We start from the raw sequence: 19,279 nt of genomic DNA, 5'->3' as shown, positions 1-19,279 counted from the left end.
CAATATTTAAAATAAAGAACAAGTAAATTTAAATCAACAAACTGACCAGTACTTCAATGGGAACTATGCTCCTCTCACTGACCACCAATGAAAGAGGTGCCCCTTCCGGAAGTGAGGCGGGGGCCGGATAAATGGCCTCAGGGGGCCGCATGCGGCCTGCGGGCTGTAGTTTGGGGACCCCTGCCTTAAGTGTACGAATTTATGAGGCATGACTTCTAAGAAAATTTCACACAAGCCATGCAGTTACCAGAGAATAAGCTGGATTTGTTTCATAACCGAAACAGCTCCCTTTGGTTGAAGTCACACTCCGTACCATCACTAAGAAGCCTCAGATGTTGAAATCTGGGTCATAGTGCCTCCTATTTGAGGCAAGACAGGATCTGGGAGCAGCTCTGGACTGTATGTTGTGATAACCGTAGCTTTGAAAATATCAGTCAGGTTTGATAGTGGGTATGACTGATTCCTATGTTGCCAATCCCTTTGTGCCATCTCACCTGTAATATTTAATTTGAACTAGAAGAATCAGTAAGAATGATACATTTCCTAACCCCACCCACCTAAAAGACCTATTAGTAATGCCAGCTCAGCTACAATGCATATCCCTAGTGCCTACACTGTAGTATCTAAAATACACTCTCTCACTAAAAGGACTCTGGGTTCCTTGGAGAAATGGCTGGCATTCATTTCTGGGTTAGGAAATGTATAAGATGAATTTGAGACATCTTGTCCTGTCTAAAAAGAAAAAAGTTTATAAGTCATTAAGATTAGTCAAAAGGACAAAAGAATGAACTTGAAGGGACTCTCAGTGGCCCCAACAGGATCCTGTGAGCACAGAAAAGAAGGAATGCACTAGAAAGAAGTGTAACTATATAGAACCCTTGGATCTGTCATGATGCTCCAAAGTGGAGCAAAGCAAAACAAACCGAAACAAACCACACTCACTCAGCTCATTTGGAGGTTGCTTTGACGCCAAGGTATAATCTGAAAATATTTCAAAGAAAAGAATCAAGCATTATCCTGCTTTCCCTCATGAACTACTTTTCAGAGTAACCAAACAGTTTATGAAGGAAACTTCTTTATTAAAGAATCTCAGGTGACAAAGGCAGGAGATGTAATAAATTACAAAGTTATCACTTTACAACTCCTAATGAAGTAATGGATCTAGACAACAGTATAGGTGCCGAAACCTCTAGGTCAGGGGTCCCCAAACTACGGCCCGCGGGCCACATGTGGCCCCCGGAGGCCATTTATCTGGCCCCCACCGCACTTCCAGAAGGGGCACCTCTTTCATTGATAGTCAGTGAGAGCACATTGACCATCTCATTATCCAAAAGCAGGCCCATAGTTCCCTCTGAAATACTGGTCAGTTTGTTGATTTAAATTTACTTGTTCTTTATTTTAAATACTGTATTTGTTCCCGTTTTTTTTTTACTTTAAAATATGTGCAGTGTGCATAGGGATTTGTTCATAGCTTTTTTTATAGCCCGGCCCTCCAATGGTCTGAGGGACAGTGAACTGGCCCCCTGTGTAAAAAGTTTGGGGACCCCTGCTCTAGGTGAAAAGTCAGTGAGGAACATGTGAATGGCTGGATCAAGCTGACATAAGCCAACCTCATTGATCAGTCTCTAGAAGTGGGACAGTCAGACACTATCTGCCTCCCAAAGTAGTGCACTAGAAAATATAAACCACTATCTATGAAATAGTTTCAATAAAAAAATAGAACTGAGCCTGACCTGTGGTGGCGCAGTGGATCAAGTGTCAACCTGGAACACTGATTCGAAACCCTGGGCTTGCCTGGTCATGGGACATATGGGAGTTGATGTTTACTGCTCATCTCTTCACAACTCTCTTCTCTCTCTCTCTCTCTCTCTCTCTCTCTCCCTCTCTCTCTCCCTCCCTCCCTTCCTCCCTCCCCCCCACTAAAATGAATAATAATAAAAAAAAAGGAACTGAATCTACCCAGACCTCTAGAGTTAATTTCTAGTTTACAGACTAGAACTTAAATGATATTCCAAGAATATGACCAGCTAGAAGATCCATAATGTGGGAAATTCATAGCATATTGTTTCTTTAACAAATAAAATGACACTTAAGAACGAGGGAGAATTGTTACAGATGTAGAGAATCCTAAGCTCTACTCATGGACACTGATTCAAATAAACCAATTCTAAAAAGACATTTGAAACAACTAGGAAAACTGAATGGAACGTGAGTACTAGGAGACTTCTGTGGGTATTATAATACTATTGCGGTTTTGTTGATATATACATAAATTAATGTTAGATATGCACACATAGGTACAAGTAATATTGTGGAATTTGCTTTAGAATACTCTAGGAAAGACAAAAAGAGTACATGTGTGGGCTGCTAAAGATGACAAGAGAACAAGTGTGCTGAAGCTGGGCGACGGTGGGGACAAGGGGTTGTTACACTCGCTTTTGTTCATGTTTGGAAATATCCCGACATAAAATAAAACGGAACAGTTCTGGGATAACTTTAAGCATACCAACATTCATATCATCAGGGTGCCAGAATAAGAGAGAAAACGAGCAAGGAATTGAAAACCTATGTAAAAAAAAAAAAGATGGAAAACTTCCCCAACCTGGTGAAGAAAATAGACATACAAGCCCAGGAAGCACAGAAGGTCCCAGACAAGATGAAGTAAGAGGACCACACCAAGACGCATCATAATTAAAATGCCAAAAGTTGAAGACGGAGAGAGAACCTTTTTTTCTTTAAGTGAGAAGAGGGGAAATATTGAGACAGGCTCCTATATGCACCATGACCAGGATCTACCCAGCAAACCCTGTCTTGGGCTAATGCTCAAATCAACCAAGCTATTTTTAGTGCCTGACGCTGATAGGCACAGACTGTCCTCAGTGCCTATGGCCATTGCACAAACCAATTGAGCCACTGGCTGTGGGAGAAGAAGAGGGAGAGAAAGGGGAGGGGGTGGAGGAGAGAAGCAGATGGTCACTTGTCCTGTGTGCCCTGACTGAGAATTGAACCTGCAACATCCACACACTGGGCCAACACTCTATCCACTGAGACAACCAGCCAGGGCCCAAAGACAGAATCTTAAAAGCAGCAAGAGAAAAGCAGTTAGTTAACTACAAGAGAGCTCCCATAAGGCTGTTGACTGATTTCCCAACAGAAACTTTGCAGGCCAGAAGGGATGGCAAGAAATAGTAAAGGTGATGAAAAGCAACGGCCTATAACCAAGATTACTTTGCCCAGCAAAGCTCTCATTTAGAAGTGAAGGACATATAAAGAACTTCCCAGACAAGAAAAAACTAAAGGAGTTCATCATCAACAAACCAGTATTACATGAAATGTTAAAGGGTCTTCTTTAAGAGGCAGACGAAACAATAAAGATTAAAACCATGAATCATAAAATGGCAGTAAGTACATATCAACAATCGAATCTAAAAAAAGAAATGAAATAAACAAACAAGTAGAACAGAAACAGACTCACAAATACAGTGTTTGTTTTGGATGGCTGTCAGATTGGGGGTGGTGTGGGAGGAGTGGTAAAAGGTGACGGGATCAAGAAGTACAAACTGGGAGTCACAGAACAGTTACAGGGATATAAAGCACAACACAGGGAATAGAGTCCACAATATTCTAATAACGTCTGGGGTCAGACGGGCACAAGACTTATCAGGATGATCACTCAGTATGTTATATAATGTTTAATCACTGGGTTGTACACCTGAAACTAATATCATATCACATGTCAAATGTAATTGAAAATTAAAAATTTAAATAAAGAATGATAATAAATAAGAAGCAAAGAATTAAACTAAAATACTTGGCCCAAATTTAAAAATGGTAACGCACACTTGGCTTAGGTACAGGAAAAAGAGGTAGTTTCAAAGGAAATGAACAGAATTACTTTTCTGAAGAACAATTTAGCAATATGTATCAAACGTCTTTTGAAATTTTACATTCAGTCTAGCAAATTCACTTTTAAGACCAATTCTCAGGAAATTTTCATAGATGTGCGCAAAGATACACCTAAAATGATCTTCTAACAACAACAAAAATATATATAAACAATCCATTTCAAAGTTACAGTATATTTACATGTAAAAAATTCTGAAGCCTTAACCATCACATTGTAAAAGGATACTAAGTGATATGGGAAACTGGTCAAGATAAACTGTTAAGTGCAAAACGAAGGCAGTAAAATAGTGTATACATTTTGACCAAATCTAGTCTTAAAGCCATACATCTAGAAAAAAACCTGAAAGAGTAATTCTTTCCGATGTTAATAGCCGTTACTTCTAGTAGATGAGATTAAGGTATCTAAAAATTTTTTAAACTGGTTTTTCTATTAATGAGTATGAAATACTTTTAACAAAAAAATTGTATTTTTAAAAGGTAAAATCGATCAAGTCCTGCAAGTGCCTAACAATGGGCTAAGAAGTAGGGACAGCAGTGATCTTTGAATAAATGACAGAGGGGTGGTGGGACAGGGCGGAATGGACACATTAATAATTTATTTTTTTAAAGAATAGGTATTTAGCACACTCTATTAAGAGAAAGATCATGTTTTAAATTTTAAAATAGAGGTGTCAAGGTGGAAGTTAGAAGAGAACGAAAGTTCATATAAGCTTCAACTGCAGAGGTATAAACACCTACATCAAATTACCCAGAATTCTGAAAGGTTACTGCAATAAAAATCCTAACACAATTCTGAAAATTACCAAAGTAGCATGTTAGACAATCCTTCCTTATTTTCTACTGTGAGTATCACTCTGACAGATGATTGCATACTGGGGTCGAAAAATAAACGTAGCATATTAAACGTAACACAAATACAATTTTGACTATTGAATTTGCCTTATGCAAATAGGTCAAATCGGTTAAGTAAATAAATTTGGCTTCTTAAAATTTATAAAACTATACATTATATGAGGTTAATAATCAGTAAAACCAGACTCCTGCATCTTTGTACACTAGTTCTAAATTTTCAATTGTTTCTTTCCTGTAAATCAGGCAAAAGCAGAGGAAATGTCTGGATACCTGGCTTCCGTACTTTCATTGCTTCTTCGTAATCCTTGTTTTCTGGATTCGAAGATTCGAGAAAGCTGATTTCTTCTGTGACACCTTCCCCTTCTAGGGTCCTGAGGCTGTCTTCCTCCTCTTGAATAGGTGATTCTAACTCTGATTCTTCTGAATCAAGAAATATCTGCCCAGCGACCACTCTGCCCGCTGTGCTGTGGTCCTTTGCCGACTCATCTGATGGCAAAGAAGTCTGAGAACAGGAAGTATTTTTAGTCATCAACAGCACCAAAACTTGCTCCAGTCTAATGCGACCATTACTTCCATAATCCCGTAGCTCTCCTTCAGCTCCCTGAATGAACCCTACATGCTCATCTCTGCAGGCTTTCGTGTGTGTTGGTTACCTTGTCCTCATCACCTCCCTTGCCTTGATTCTTCCTTTGAGTTTCTCCTTAGTTGTTACTTCCTCAGGAAGCCTGTGTAACTCCTGGAGTCTGGGTTAGGGTCTTTCCCTACATGCTCCCAAATAGCTCATACTTCCCCTTATGACAGCCCTGTATTATAACTTCCTGTTTCTTATCTATATTCTCTCTAATTCAGAGAGCACATTTCACAACTGATTGGTCTCCATGGATACATAATAATCAGCCTTATCCAGTCAATCAACCAATTTAAGTGCAAAACTCAATAATTAAAAAAAAAAAAAATTGATGTAAGTAAAAATAAATGGCAAACATTCGGTCTTCAAAATTCAAAACCCTGGCTTGACCTGTGGTGGTGCAGTGGATAAAGTGTTGACCTGGAACGCTGAGGTCGCTGGTTCAAAACCCCAGGCTTGCCTGGTCAAGGCACAAATGGGAGTTGATACTTCCTGTTCCTCACCCCCCCCTCTCTAAAAATGAATAAATAAAATCTAAAAAAAAATGGTTAAAGAAAAACAAACACACACACACAAAAAAAAAAAAAAAAAAGAAAGAAAACCTAAAATTCAAAAACAATAGGAATAAAATCAATGTGCCATGAGGCAGGAAGAGCCTTTAGGCTCTTACACATACACAGATACACTTGAGCATATGTGTAACATTCAAGTTGAAATTAAACTTAATAACCAATACTCTTAATGGAAATCTTTATTATTTTCTCTCCCATAGGTCAGTGATATTTTTTCCCTCCAGAAGAACTATAACTAATATCAATACCAGCTATCTTTTCTTTTTTTCAAGTGCGAGGAGGGGAGGAGGGGAGATAGTGAGATAGTGGGGCCCATGTTCAAGTCAACCAAGCTGTTTTTAGCACCTGAGGCTGATGTGCTGAGACCAACCCACATCCTCAGCGCTCAGGGCGATGTTCCAATTGAGCCACCAGTTGCAGGAGGGGGAGAAAAAGAGAAGGGGGAGAAAAAGAGAAGGGGGAGAAGAAGAGACAGAGAAGCATAAGGTCGCTTCTCTTATGTGCCCTGACTGGGAGTTGAACCCAGAACGTCCAAACATTCATATGCCGGGCCTATCCTTTATCCACTGAGCCATATATTTTCTTTTTTAAAATCCAATTCTGTTGCTCAAAAGATGTAGATTTCACATCCTTTGTTTTAAATCAGGCATTAAGCCTGACTGGTGGTGATGCAGTGGATAGAGCATTGACCTGGGACATTAAGGACCCAAGTTCAAAACCCCAAGGTTGCTGGTTTGTGTGTGGGATCATAGACATGACCCCATGGTTGCTGGCTTGAGACAAAGGTTGCTGACTTGAAGCCCAAGGTCGCTGGCTTGAGCGCAGGCTCACCAGATTGAGTGTGGCATCACTGACATGATTCCATGGTCGCTGACCTGAGCAAGGGGTCACTGGTCTGGCTGCAGGCTTTTCCCCCCATCCCGTCAAAGCACATATGAGAAGCAATCAATGAACAACTAAAGTGAAGCAACTACGAGTTGATGCTTCTCATCTCCCTCCCCCCCTCCCTCCCTCCCTTTTCCTCCCTCCCTCTCTCTCTCTCTCTCTCTCTAGGTAAAAACAAACAAATAAATCAGGCATCAGATACAAGTCAATGCAAATTTTAGCACACACCTTAGCCTCTACAGATTCATCCTGGCTGTCTTCTTCATCTGCAAAACAATTTTAAGACAATTTAGTCATCTTTCTTGTTGGGAAATCAAAGGTATTAAAAGAAAGCATTTGATAAGTACAACAAATAATAATCAAACACTGGATAGATAAATCAGGAGTCATCTAAAACCGGTGTATTCAGCAACTGTTCAGAAAAGACGAAGTGAAAGGAGAAAGGGGGTTAGGGTGGCAGTTTTTCCTTTTTCCAGGGAAGACATGAGCTTTGCCTGTTATGTAGGTGAGTGTAGTTTACCAACAACCACCAACACCAAAACCAGATACTTCAGATACCATCTGATTCCTTGGTATATTAATCTACTAGTGAGAATGAGTTACGAAATTTACAAAAGAAAATCTCTGGTTTGGTGGGTCAGAAGTCAACCTATTATTTTCCTTTGCTCAGAATCTAGAGTTACACTAGTTTATATTAGCACTTCATCATTCACTGAGACTACTGAAGATGGACACTAAGAATTATTATTTGAAAGAAGAATTGCTAGACAGAGATATTTGAACTGTATTCTATTTTAATGAAGAGATAACCAGATACAGGTAAAAAGTAGCATCATACTACCTTGTATTCATTCACAAAGTATATAGTTATTAAGAAATCAATAGCTTATGTTAAATAGACAATGAGTTCAGCCACTAATTACACTTTTCTTCCAAACTCCTATCTGCTGCTTTGGCTTTGTCCAATTACATTAGTTTTCCTACTATTATTCTTTCTGTGTTTTCCTGCTCTTCTACTCTGGCCACTAGTTATTTTCCTGTTCTTATGTAAACAATTAAAAAAACCAATGTCCATATGCAAATGTTTGCTCTTTGTGTTCCTCGGTATTTAGAAACAAACAGATGATCTCTTAAGTTTCCTTCTTACTCTCAAAATCAGCCAATTTTAGCTAGGAGAGAGCTACAGTTTTGCCTGCTCCATAGTTATATGTGAAATTAACCATTAGATAAAATGTTTTAAGACCACATGATTTTTACTAGAAAATTTGGTACTATGGTTGCCATTTATCTTTATAGTCATATCTTGAATATTATTCATAACTTGTAATATTCTTATAACAAAAACATGTTTGGAAATTTGCATTATCACAGTACTTAGCTAACTTTAAAAAGTATAACCAACTCAAAATTATGTACAAAACACATGATTCTTTTTCTTAAAAAAAAAAAAGTCTACTAGTGAGGTTTTGTCATATTCAAAAGTGCTGTCAATTCAAAGAAACTTGCATTATAGCTACTTCCATATTCACTGCTTTTAGATTACCTTCCAAATATATTTATTTCTGGTGGGTGGGGAGGAGGATACAGCATGTACTAATGCATACTGCCCATACATTCAGGTAGTGATGTCAACTGATAATCATCCTCCATGCTAACTTCTTCACAGTATCACCCAAAGCCCAAGTTCAAACATATGGTTCAAATTCTATTCTCGACAAATCTTTGGATAAAGGGAAAAAAAATTCATTTCTATTATATGTCAAAGTTGTATGCATGAATGTATTTAATTAATCCCGAACATTAACTAGTTAATATATCAAGAGCAGACACTAAATATGCAAATATACCTGGTATATCCCCCAAACTGAAACTTTAGATTATTTATAACTCTTAACTCACTAAATCTAATACCTGTCACAACAGGTCATGTATGTAGCTAATTGGTAAATAATATAGATACCTATAAATAAACTTTAAAACATGTACATTTCAGACACTACAAGCTGTTAGGCATTAATGTGTTTCTGAACTCTAAGAGACTGGAAACTTGTGACACCAGGGTTATTTCATGTGAATTGCATCATGCTTCTCTCTCTTTCTCTTCTCTCTTAAACTATGAATAGATACTAAGGATACTGGTAAATAAGAGAATTCTTTCTCATTTACTAAAGTGGGAGAAGTTACTCCAGATGGTACAGTCTTAAAGCATAAGCTATTTCCTCTTTCAAACTAATACATCTAGTCATATAACACATTTAAAGAAGTTCCTTATAACCTAGAAACTTCTGACACACAGAAGTCAGGTAAGGATTAAAGACACTGAAGTTGTGCATGAATAAAAAGAAAATAGCAATGCTTTAATCAGAACACAGACATGAAGCAACAAGAAAAATGCAAAAGGATTCAAATGAGGAGTTAGGGATATTGCACTCAACTGTATCACATCCAAAATATAATGGTTTGCATTACTTTAGCAACTGTATCCTTTCCTTTGAAAAAGATCAATTTGCATTTTTATTTTATCAGCTAACAAAACTGCAAGTACCAGGAATATTATTTCAGGGAAAACTAATTATTACACATTCATTTCCAACTTGTCATGTAAATGACACTGCTACACCTTCAAACAAAGTCTTAAGAGTCTGGTGCAGAGACATCCTGTCTTTTGCTTTGCCATTGAAACTGTGCGGATCCTGGGATACTCCCGTGATTCCTATTGACTCCAAATCCGAGGCTTGGAGAGCTGCATGCAAGACGTGGTTTCGTTACATATTGTTCTATACAGGTATGTGGTTCCATATGGCACCTTGCTCAGCCTCTTTTCCCCAGGGTGTCAAAAGGAACAATATCATCTGCCCTGTGTACTCTTGTTTTGAGGAACAAAAGAACAATGAAATGAAACATCCTGTCTAATATGAAATCTTCTCTTTGACTACATGGTATTAACAGAACTATTACTTGACATATCTAGCAGTGGACCTAATTCAAGACTCTGTAACACTGTTTGGCACAAAGAGAAAAGCAAACCATTTGCCTCTTCTTGCCAAAAATAAGAAAACATGTATTTCTAAGTGAGAAGTCATAGTATTTTTCACTACTATCTTCAGAAAATGGAGACATATATACTATGTTTACATTTCTATGATACAGGATCTGTATACTGCAGCCTGTGCCCACCACCCAAAGTCAAATCATCTTCTGTCATCATCTGTTCAGACCTTTACCCTGTACCAGCTCTCCCCATCCCTTCTCGCCGGTAACCACCTTCCTGTTATGTTTATGAATTTCAGCTTTATATCCCACATATGAGTGAAATCATGTGGTTCTTAGCTTTTACTGACTCATTTCTTAGTATAATATTCTCAATTCTGAGTAATACTACTCAGCCATAGAAAGGATGAAATACTGCCATTTGCAAAAACATGGATAGACCTTGAGAATATTATTCTAAGATATATCTTTTGATCTTCTTTAAATTTATTATTCACAAAGAAAACAGTTCCAACAAAATTATCATTTTTTATATGCCTCTAAGAAAAGATTTTTAAAATTGAAACTAAAAACAAGGCTGACATACCCTATAAATATGCAATTTAATGAATAAAAAATATCAACTGAAAAACCTACGTCCTCAATTTATAAAACTTGATCTTACATAACTGTTTTACGATACTTGTACTCCCTGTGAGTGCAGTACTGCCTTTATTACCCGTCAGTATGCACATCGATGATGTTTAGTTCTGGCTAAGTAAGGTTTTTGCCTCTAAATGTTTGGCACAATTTAACTTAATCACAGCAGATATTTCTTGAAGCTAGTCCTCTGCTTACATCAACACAACCCAAAGATTTAACACTTCAGTATTAACAGTCTTCTATGGTAACACACTGAGAATCCCAACTGTTGATTAAATGACTTCAAGTATCATTTCAATGGACACAAAGCTCTTTAAGTATATAAAATCTAGTCAGAAGAAGATGCAGGAAAATGTATGCTTTAATTTTATTTGCATTCTGCAAATTGAATTCAGAGGGACTACACCATGTCCTTTAACTAGTAGTTCTCACAGTTGAGTGTAAAAAGTTACTTCTGAGGCCGTTAAAACTAGACACCCTGCCTGACCTGTGGTGGCGCAGTGGATAAAGCATCGACCTGGAAATGCTGAGGTCGCCAGTTCGAAACCCTGGGCTTGCCTGGTCAAGGCACATACGGGAGTTGATGCTTCCAGCTCCTCCCCACCTTCTCTCTCTGTCTCTCTCTCTCCCTTTCTCTCTCCTCTCTAAAAAAAAAAAATTAAAAAAAAATCTTTAAAAAAAAAACACACAAAAAAAACCTAGACACCCTGATCTGTTCCAGACATAAAACTGCTTTTTAAGCAAACCTCTAAGAGTAATTCTAATCTGATGCAGGTGGCCCACGGTCCACTCAGCACTCTACCTTGTACACTCAACAGTTTCTTCTCATACTTCCTTTGATCAAATAACTGCTAGCACTGCTTCAAGAGTTATGTCAAGTTTTAAAGATTTGGTCACGAATGCAAACTATCTCTAAAAGGGGAGGAGGGGGAGTCAAACCTCAAAGCATGATGTTCAGTAAGGTAACTACCATATGCTTGTTGCTTTTGAAATGGTATATCAAGCCACATCACGGATAGAATTTTAGGCTTAGATCTCTTATTTTAGAAGCAGAATGACGTTATGACGTGACTTACAACTAGGACAGATAATTTGGGGATTCAAATAACCATCTGGGAAATTTTCCGTTGGGGAAAAATAAGAGAGATGATATTTATACTCTGCCTTATTCTAAAAAAAAAAAAAAAAAAATTAAAGTCACAGAACAGCTGTCTTGTTCATGAAACTGGTTAAAATTCCAAAGCTTTATTGCACTGTTTCTTTACCAATACTTACAAACACTGAGGGCTTCTTACCCAAAACTCTCAGAAACAGGAGTTCTCAGATGTAGGGAGACTAATCTGAGTCTTTTTTTTAAGTATTAAAAAAAAAAGAAAAATAATTATTTTTAGGGCCAGCGTATAAATCAGCTAATTGAAAGGTCAATTCAACAGCACACGGATTTCTGTATCTCCATAAAGTTAAAAACTAGCTGCTATTCTTTTTAAGTATGTATATAGGAACCATGATTTTCTCACAAATCATAAAACTACTGTCAACAAACATGGGGCAACTCAGAAACACTGTGGCAAGAGTTAAAAACCACTTTTTAAGGAATGCTTCTTCAAAAGGGGGAGGGAAGGGACACAATTAGATCAAAGGTTTCCATTCTTAATATAAGCCAGAGAGACCCGGGACCGTCTCCGGTGCTCAGCAAACCACCATCAACATCCCGGTCCCGGCGGACCTGGCTCTGCCCAGTGACAGCCCCAGGGGTGTCCATTCCCTAACCTGCAAATCTCACAGCCGGAGCCTCAGACCCGACGGGGCACAGAGCCCGCACGGGCCAGGAAGCTCCGGTCGGCGCCCCGTGTCACCGTGGGTCTCATCAGCTGCGGAATTCACGCCCAAGGAGTCCATTCCTCATTCGTGACCAGGAGTCGTGCAAAGTTTGTTCGGTGAGAAGAGGTGTGGACCCGGTGACCGCGCCTTCCTTCCCCTGCCCTCCTCTCTCCAGCTCCCTAAACACCCCCTCTAGCTCAGATCACCCGAAAACCCAGGAATGACAGCGAGTGACAGGCAGGTGCGAGGTGTGACCCGAGAGAGTGCATCTCCAGGGGGAGCCCCCAAGGCCCTGCCCCGGGATGGAGGCCGGGGGGGGGGGGGGGCGGTGGTTCCCGGCCTCCAGTCCGAGGGGGCGGGTACTAACCCGAGGACGCCGAGGCTGTGCCTAGAAGCACCGCACAGAGCAGCAGCGTCAGTCCGACCCGGCCCTGCATCCTGTTCTCGGGGCCCTGCCGCCCCCTGGAGCTGTCGCCTTCGCCTCGGCTGCCACCAACTCAGCCGCCGCCGCCGCCGCCGCCTCCTCCTCGCCGCTGCTCTTCCTGCTCTGGTCTCCTTCCTCCGCCCCTTCCTAGGCCTGCCCCAGCGTGCAACCAATCCCCGCCTGCCCCTGCGGTCTCTTCGCCCAATCGTCGCGGTCTTCCCGCCTACCTTGCTGCCCCGCCCACAGGGTCATGCATAGGCCAATCATTATGCGAGACTTCCACATCGGCTTTTCTGGTTGGACCACGGCGTCACCGACATGGGCCCACTTAATTGGTAGCTCCTGAGTTCAACCATCCCAGAATCAGAGCGTGATTCCAGGGCTGGGAAGTCACCAAAGACTACAAGTCCCACAATGCACTTTATGGACTGCTTTCTGTCGTGTGCTCTTGGGAAGCGTAGTCCGTCGGAGGGGTAGTCTTTCAAAGTGCAGGTGACTATTGAATGTAAGAGAATTTACCTAACACTTGAGCTGGACACTACCTCACGACCTATAACCTCAGGGCTTTATTTATTTGTTATTTTTAGCTAAAATAAATATCAAGAAACACTCATTATAAGATTAAGAGCTTATAATGTGTTAAGCTCTTCTATCTGTTTTATTTAGAAAATCTGAATTGGAATAGTGGTATCAGCACTGAGGATAAAAACACAACAGGCAGACTGAATTCCAGGTATTATTATTTTTTTTACTTAGATAAACAGTACCATGTATATAGAAATAAGGACAGAACGCACCACCTTCTCTCCTTTTCCCAACAAAATAAAAGGAAATAAACCTCACCCCGTGCAGATCATTTTTATAGGGGAAATTTCAAAATGAGAAATTTGCCTTTGGTAATAGTAGCTTTTTAGTTGTAATGAATAGGAGATGTGTAAGGGTTAGGAAATAGTTAATTTGCTTACTATTCTCTCTTAATGGCTCCCTGGCTTTTACTTTGAAATGTAGGCAAAAGTTTACCTTAGTAGGAATGTCAGGAAAAGTTTACACTGGGAAAGGAACTGACAATTAGGGGAGTTTAAAATCACAATAGTTGTTTGTAAAAGCCTAGCCACAGGATTTACTGTGTAAAGTTAAAGCCTATAAATTAATTGGAAATTTAGTTTACCAATCTTAAATCTTTACTTTGTCTCCTAAGAAAACAGGGAGTCTTCTCACAGACAATTCCCAGAGCAGGTGGTCCCAGAGACCTGAGGTCCCAGCTGTTCCTGGGAGACACCTGGCCCCAGCTGTCTTGAAGATTTACCAAGGACACCAGATAGGACCATGCAAATTGGGCCTGTGTTATATCAGAAGAACTTGCAGAGGAGACATTCCTGCAATGGAACCCCCGCTTGCTGCATATTGTTACGTGACTAACTGCACTTACTTTTTTTTTGCCCCTTACCAACAGCCCCTGAACCCTATAAAAATCAGCAGCACCAGGAGAGTGTTAAGGCAGTTCTTTTGGACAGGAGTCCCCTGCTTTATCAAGTTGCTGCAATTTGAATTAAAGACTCTCATAACTATTTGGTCGATGTCTCTCATGAAATTGGCAAAAGAGGCTGACAGACAAGACTAATCCCAGATTGTTCTGGTAACTTAATTTCAATGCCGGTTTTCATTTTTGCCAGGGCCGTTAGATAATCATCTAAAAAAAATATGCCAACAGCCTTTGCAAAGCCCTTTCAAACGCTTGTTCTCCTCTCTCTCTGTAAGTTACATGGTTCTCTTCTTCATTGCCTAGGGGTAGAGAGCTAGGTGGATTTTTTTGGAAATAAGGGTGACAGTGCACTGCACAAATGGAAGTAACCTCGTGTATTAAGTACCAACTCCAGGCATGCCCCCTCTGGGTAGCAGGGCAACGGCTTGTGTTCCTGCCCCTCATCAGGTTGTATCATTTCGCTTTTCCTAGGATCCTGCTACAGCTTTTAGGCCAGGAGCTTAGTCTGAATTCAGGCTTCTGGAATGAAGCCCTCCTGTTATTGATTTAGAGAAAAAGGTCCCATGATGTTGCCAGCCATGGGGTCAACTGGCAGAACTGTTTTCCCTGATAAACTAGTACCATCATTTTTGTTACACGGGTCCTCCTGGCAGTTGTTGGATGGTAGTTCCTTGTTCCCAAAGGCTTTTGAAGAACGTACTTGAAATTGGAATGATCAAACCTCCAAAACTGGTAATGTGTTTGTGTCTTGGCTTTGACAAAGAGATGCTGTTGGGCAAATGAGTTTGTAAAACTTGTGTTTTTTGAGTATGCTCACTTTTATTGTTACAAAATGGTGCTGCGTATATGTGCTCTGTGAAATTGCAAATTACCTTCCTGCTTAGGAGGGGGGGGGACATTGCTTTGCTAATGTTTGCTGGAGGAGAAGTTTTTGGGCCAGAAAGTTTTGATAAGAGAGAGAAGAAAGAGGCCATGTTTGCAGAAAAGAGCAGAGAGAGCAGAGAGAATGCAGAGTGCTGAAGGAGAAGCCATTTTGGCAGAGAGAGAGAAGGTGTGAATATGGGGAACCAGAGCTGAGGGGCTTTGTGAGCTCCGCTAAGACTGGTGGGCCTTTGATTCTAGGAGGAACCGGAGAAGATTCTCCTGCTTGTGGAACCGGAGAATGCATCAGTGGCTTTGGGAGTCCTGTGTGTTTGTTGTTGGTCGGTGCAAGACTTTAATAAAGGAATGGCCCACGCCTTTTTGGCTCCACTGTTTCTTTACCGTCTGCCCGAATTCAGTGAGAACCTGCACGCTCATGGCCACGACAGCAGCGACTACTGGCCATACAGACGCACATCAAAATGATGGCAGCAATTGGAGTTGGCAGTACAGCCACCACCTGGTTAAAACAGGCGTAGCCCTTCCGCTATGCCCTGAATGGCAGAGAACGGACAGGATGAGCCTTCCCTTGCTTCTCTTTGTGACCACAGAACCTGACCTTGCCCAGGGTCCCACTTCCAGTGCCACCTCTTGTCTGTGTATCTGTCACTAATAATGTTTCCTCAGAGTTCCTCTGAGTTTAAATCATAGAGAAAAATCTAGTATATTTTCCTCTTGTTCGTCCCACTGACCATTGATTTCTAGAAAATGAACCTTAGAGGGTGGAACAAAAGTAGGTTCACAATTTTAAGTACATGAAACAGTATATTCGCGTATCATTATTTATTAATTATTGTATTATTCGCCAGATGAACAGCTGTAAACCTACTTTTGCCCCACCCTGTGCAATTATTCTTTAAGGCAACCATTTTTCTTTCTCACTGAAAAACTCTCCTGTTAGCATTATTTTCTCTTACCTGCCTGGTGCACCTGAGTTCTAGGCATGTTCACCAACCTTATTCTCTTTATCCTAGCCTATACCACGTACCGTGGCCAGATTAATATTCCTTAACCAGTGCTTTTATATTTCTATTCAATTTGTGACTAGCTGCCTTTGTTATATAAAATGTAGAACCTCTACTGACAAAATAGGAGTTTATGCTGACAGATTTACTTTCTTAGGGAAGTAATTTCCGCCTTCCCCAGGAGAAGCAGCAACTACCTGATAGATAACATTAGGGAACGTTCACTGCTTAGTTAAGACCCAACTTTTTTTTCCATTCTTTTCTTAAGTGAGTGCTTCTTATATTTAAGGCCCCATGTGAGATGCTGCGTGGGCAAATTTTCCATGTCTATTCTATTTTCTAGTGTAGGAGAAGAAGAAGAATTTTCTTACCTTCTAGGTTTGGCTGGCCTAATAATCTAACATGAAATAGAAAAACAGAGAAAATTACTAAATTTATTACGTTTGTACATATGAGGGTTCCCTAGGAATGAGGGACCCCCAGGAAACATCAGATAATTGAAATTTATACGCCATTCTGGACTACTGAAAGGGAGAAAGGGGTCTGGATTTCAAAGGGAAAGTAGGCAACCCACAGGTAAGTGAGAAGGAGCAAAAATTAGATGAAGTCTTGCTGGCTACCCAGAAATGATTGGACACAGAGGGCAATCTAACAAACAGACTTGGCTGGGCTTCTCTCTGTCTGCCACACTTCGGTCGGATCATGATGTCAGGGTGATCACTCCTTTCCTGTAAGCCGGTGTTTCTGAGTTTCAGTAGGCAAGTAAATGGAGGGAGGTCAAAGGTCCATTCTGAGACCTTTTGTTTCTTAAAAACAGCCAGCTTAAAATAATCACTATTCCAAGAAGGCATACTTTGGGGTGGCAAACTCAGCTTCCCCTCCCCAGATATCCACAGCTAACATACTCTTGCCTTCCCAGGGGCTCCCCTACCCTTTCCCCACTGCCCTTGCTACTTCTTAGTCACAACGTTGGCATCTTCCCAGGTTCTCTTGCATTTAATCTTGGCTGAGCCTTCTCTAACCAGGCCAGTCCTCATTAATCTTCATTGTTCTAAGTGCCTGCAGAACACTCACAGACTTGCTTTTTAAATGGGATTTACGCTTGCTGAACCCAGAGACAATTATATTATTCTGTGTATAGGTATATAGCATTGGATAGGTAGACAGCCGCCTACTAGGACTAGATTATTATTTATTGATGGATAGATACGCCTTACCTATAAAGGGTTTTCATAAGATTTTTAAAGTACTTGTTATTCACTATAAGTTTAATCTTAAAATGTTTTACAGGGAAATATGGAGGAGCATTTTTGCCCCAATTATACAGAAAATGTATGTCACTCATCTGTAAAGTGGGTATATTAATACTACAGGTCTCTTGTGAGGTTCAATAGAGATACTGTATGCAGGAACAGTTCTTTGTTCATTATACAATGTTGTATGAGTATTATTTCTTATTCTTTACCTGGTTGAAGCAAAGGAGCAAAGCAAACTAAACAGTTTTATTAAGAACAATAATGTGGGGATTGTGGGGGAGGGGAGAAAAGAGGGACAAATATACGGTGATGGAAAATGATTTGACTTAGGGTGATGGGTGCACAACATAATCAACAGTTCAAATGCTACAGAAATGTTTACCTGAAACCTATGTACTCTTATTAATCAATATCACCCCATTAAATTTAATTTAAAATAAAAGAACAATAATGTCAGTTTTATTCCTTTAATTTGAAAAGGATTTAGAGCTTCTAAAGCTATTGGTTTTAGCCAGCAATGAGTAATACACATATTCTGAGAATGCTCATAGGACCTTGACTTCTGGAGGAAATTTCAAGTCTCCAAAGCAGGTCTAGAATACGTTGTGGGAAAGTTAGATTTATTTTATCAGCTTACTACATTGCAGGATGATTAATTTGTGAAAAGGCTGTGAATTCTCCATAGCCTTTATCTAGTCTGAGCATACACTCCTCAACGTTTCCTGTCAACGTTTTCAGTTAAAGTTATGTACTCACTCTACTGGTACAGAATATAATATTATTTACTCATTCCTAGGCTTCTTTAGTATTTGCTCAGCTGTCTGTACTCTGTTTAACTAGTCCATATCAGTGTTCTGAGTCATTGTCATAGATTACCACGTTGCAGAAAACCTGTTCTCTCTGCATTACAACACAGCATAAGGCCCAATGAAGGTAGATAATAAATGCTTTTTTAAGCAGATGGCACTGATGTGACCTTATTCCATTGAAATCAATTAAGCAATCGGTAAATAATGAGACCCTCCTAAAAGTGTGAGGACGTAAATCCAGCTTGCTCTTCACATAAGGATGGTGAGACAGTGCTGAGAGACTATTGTCACTAACTCTAGTCCACTAGATCCTTCCCTATGCTATTCTTGGGGATCTATTTGAGTTGGCAGTGTGGGCAGGCTGCCAGGGCTTGTATCAACATATCTGACAGGGTAGGATTAGGGAGAGGCAAGGAGCAAAATATTTTTCCCCTCAGAGCTTGAAGAAGAATATACTTTCTTTGATATACGAGATGAACTAAAGTCATTATTTTTGTTTCTTTTTCATGGATAAATGAAAGTATAAAACTCTGCATCATATCATGAGATAGAACCTGGCATCTCCTCATGTACATTCTGAGTTTTTTTGTTTGTTTTTTTAGCAAGAGAGAGAGAGGGGCTGGGTGGGTGGGGGGAGATAGACAGGAAGGGAGAGAGATGAGAAGCATCAATTCTTTGTTGTGGCATCTTAGTTATTCATTGATTGCTTTCTCATATGTGCCTTGACCAGGGGGCTACAGCAGAGCAAGTAACCCCTTGCTCAAGTCAGCAACCTTGGGCTTCAAGCCAGTGACCTTTGGGCTCAAGCCAGCGACCATGGAATCATGACTATGATCCCACACTCAAGCCTGTGACCCTGCGTTCAAGCTGGTGAGCCCACACTCAAGCTGGTGACCTTGGGGTTTTGAACCTGGGTCCTCAGCATTCCTGTCCGACACTCTATCCATTGTGCCACTGCCTAGTCAGGCCATTCTGAGCTCCTTGAATAAATAAATGGATACATACTTAGTAATAAAAATAAATAAGCTTTAAATGTTCATGTCACCTTCTGTACTTATCAAGTGTCATAAAGGTCAGGGTGTAGAACACAGATTGTAGAGCAGTTCATTCAAAATGCCTAAGTT

The 19,279-nt window shown here is 40.2% G+C and overlaps 1 protein-coding gene across 1 annotated transcript in view; it reads right to left on the bottom strand.

Annotated features, from left to right (window-relative positions):
- SEL1L (SEL1L adaptor subunit of SYVN1 ubiquitin ligase) overlaps positions 1-12,857 on the bottom strand; it is a 51,936-nt gene extending 39,079 nt beyond the window's left edge. The window contains exons 1-3 of the mRNA XM_066278120.1: positions 12,665-12,857; positions 7,072-7,109; positions 5,029-5,260 (exon numbers count right to left, since the gene is read on the bottom strand). Of these exons, the coding sequence (XP_066134217.1) occupies positions 5,029-5,260; positions 7,072-7,109; positions 12,665-12,734 (340 nt within the window). The 5' untranslated portion in view covers positions 12,735-12,857. The remainder of the gene's footprint in view (positions 1-5,028; positions 5,261-7,071; positions 7,110-12,664) is intronic.
- Between the last annotated feature and the right edge of the window lie 6,422 nt (positions 12,858-19,279).

This window comes from Saccopteryx bilineata, chromosome 4 (genome assembly GCF_036850765.1).
Source record: "Saccopteryx bilineata isolate mSacBil1 chromosome 4, mSacBil1_pri_phased_curated, whole genome shotgun sequence".
Classification (NCBI taxonomy): Eukaryota; Metazoa; Chordata; class Mammalia; order Chiroptera; family Emballonuridae; genus Saccopteryx; species Saccopteryx bilineata.
The sequence above is the reverse complement of the archived record's forward strand: the minus strand, read 5'-3'. Positions and strand labels throughout refer to the sequence as shown.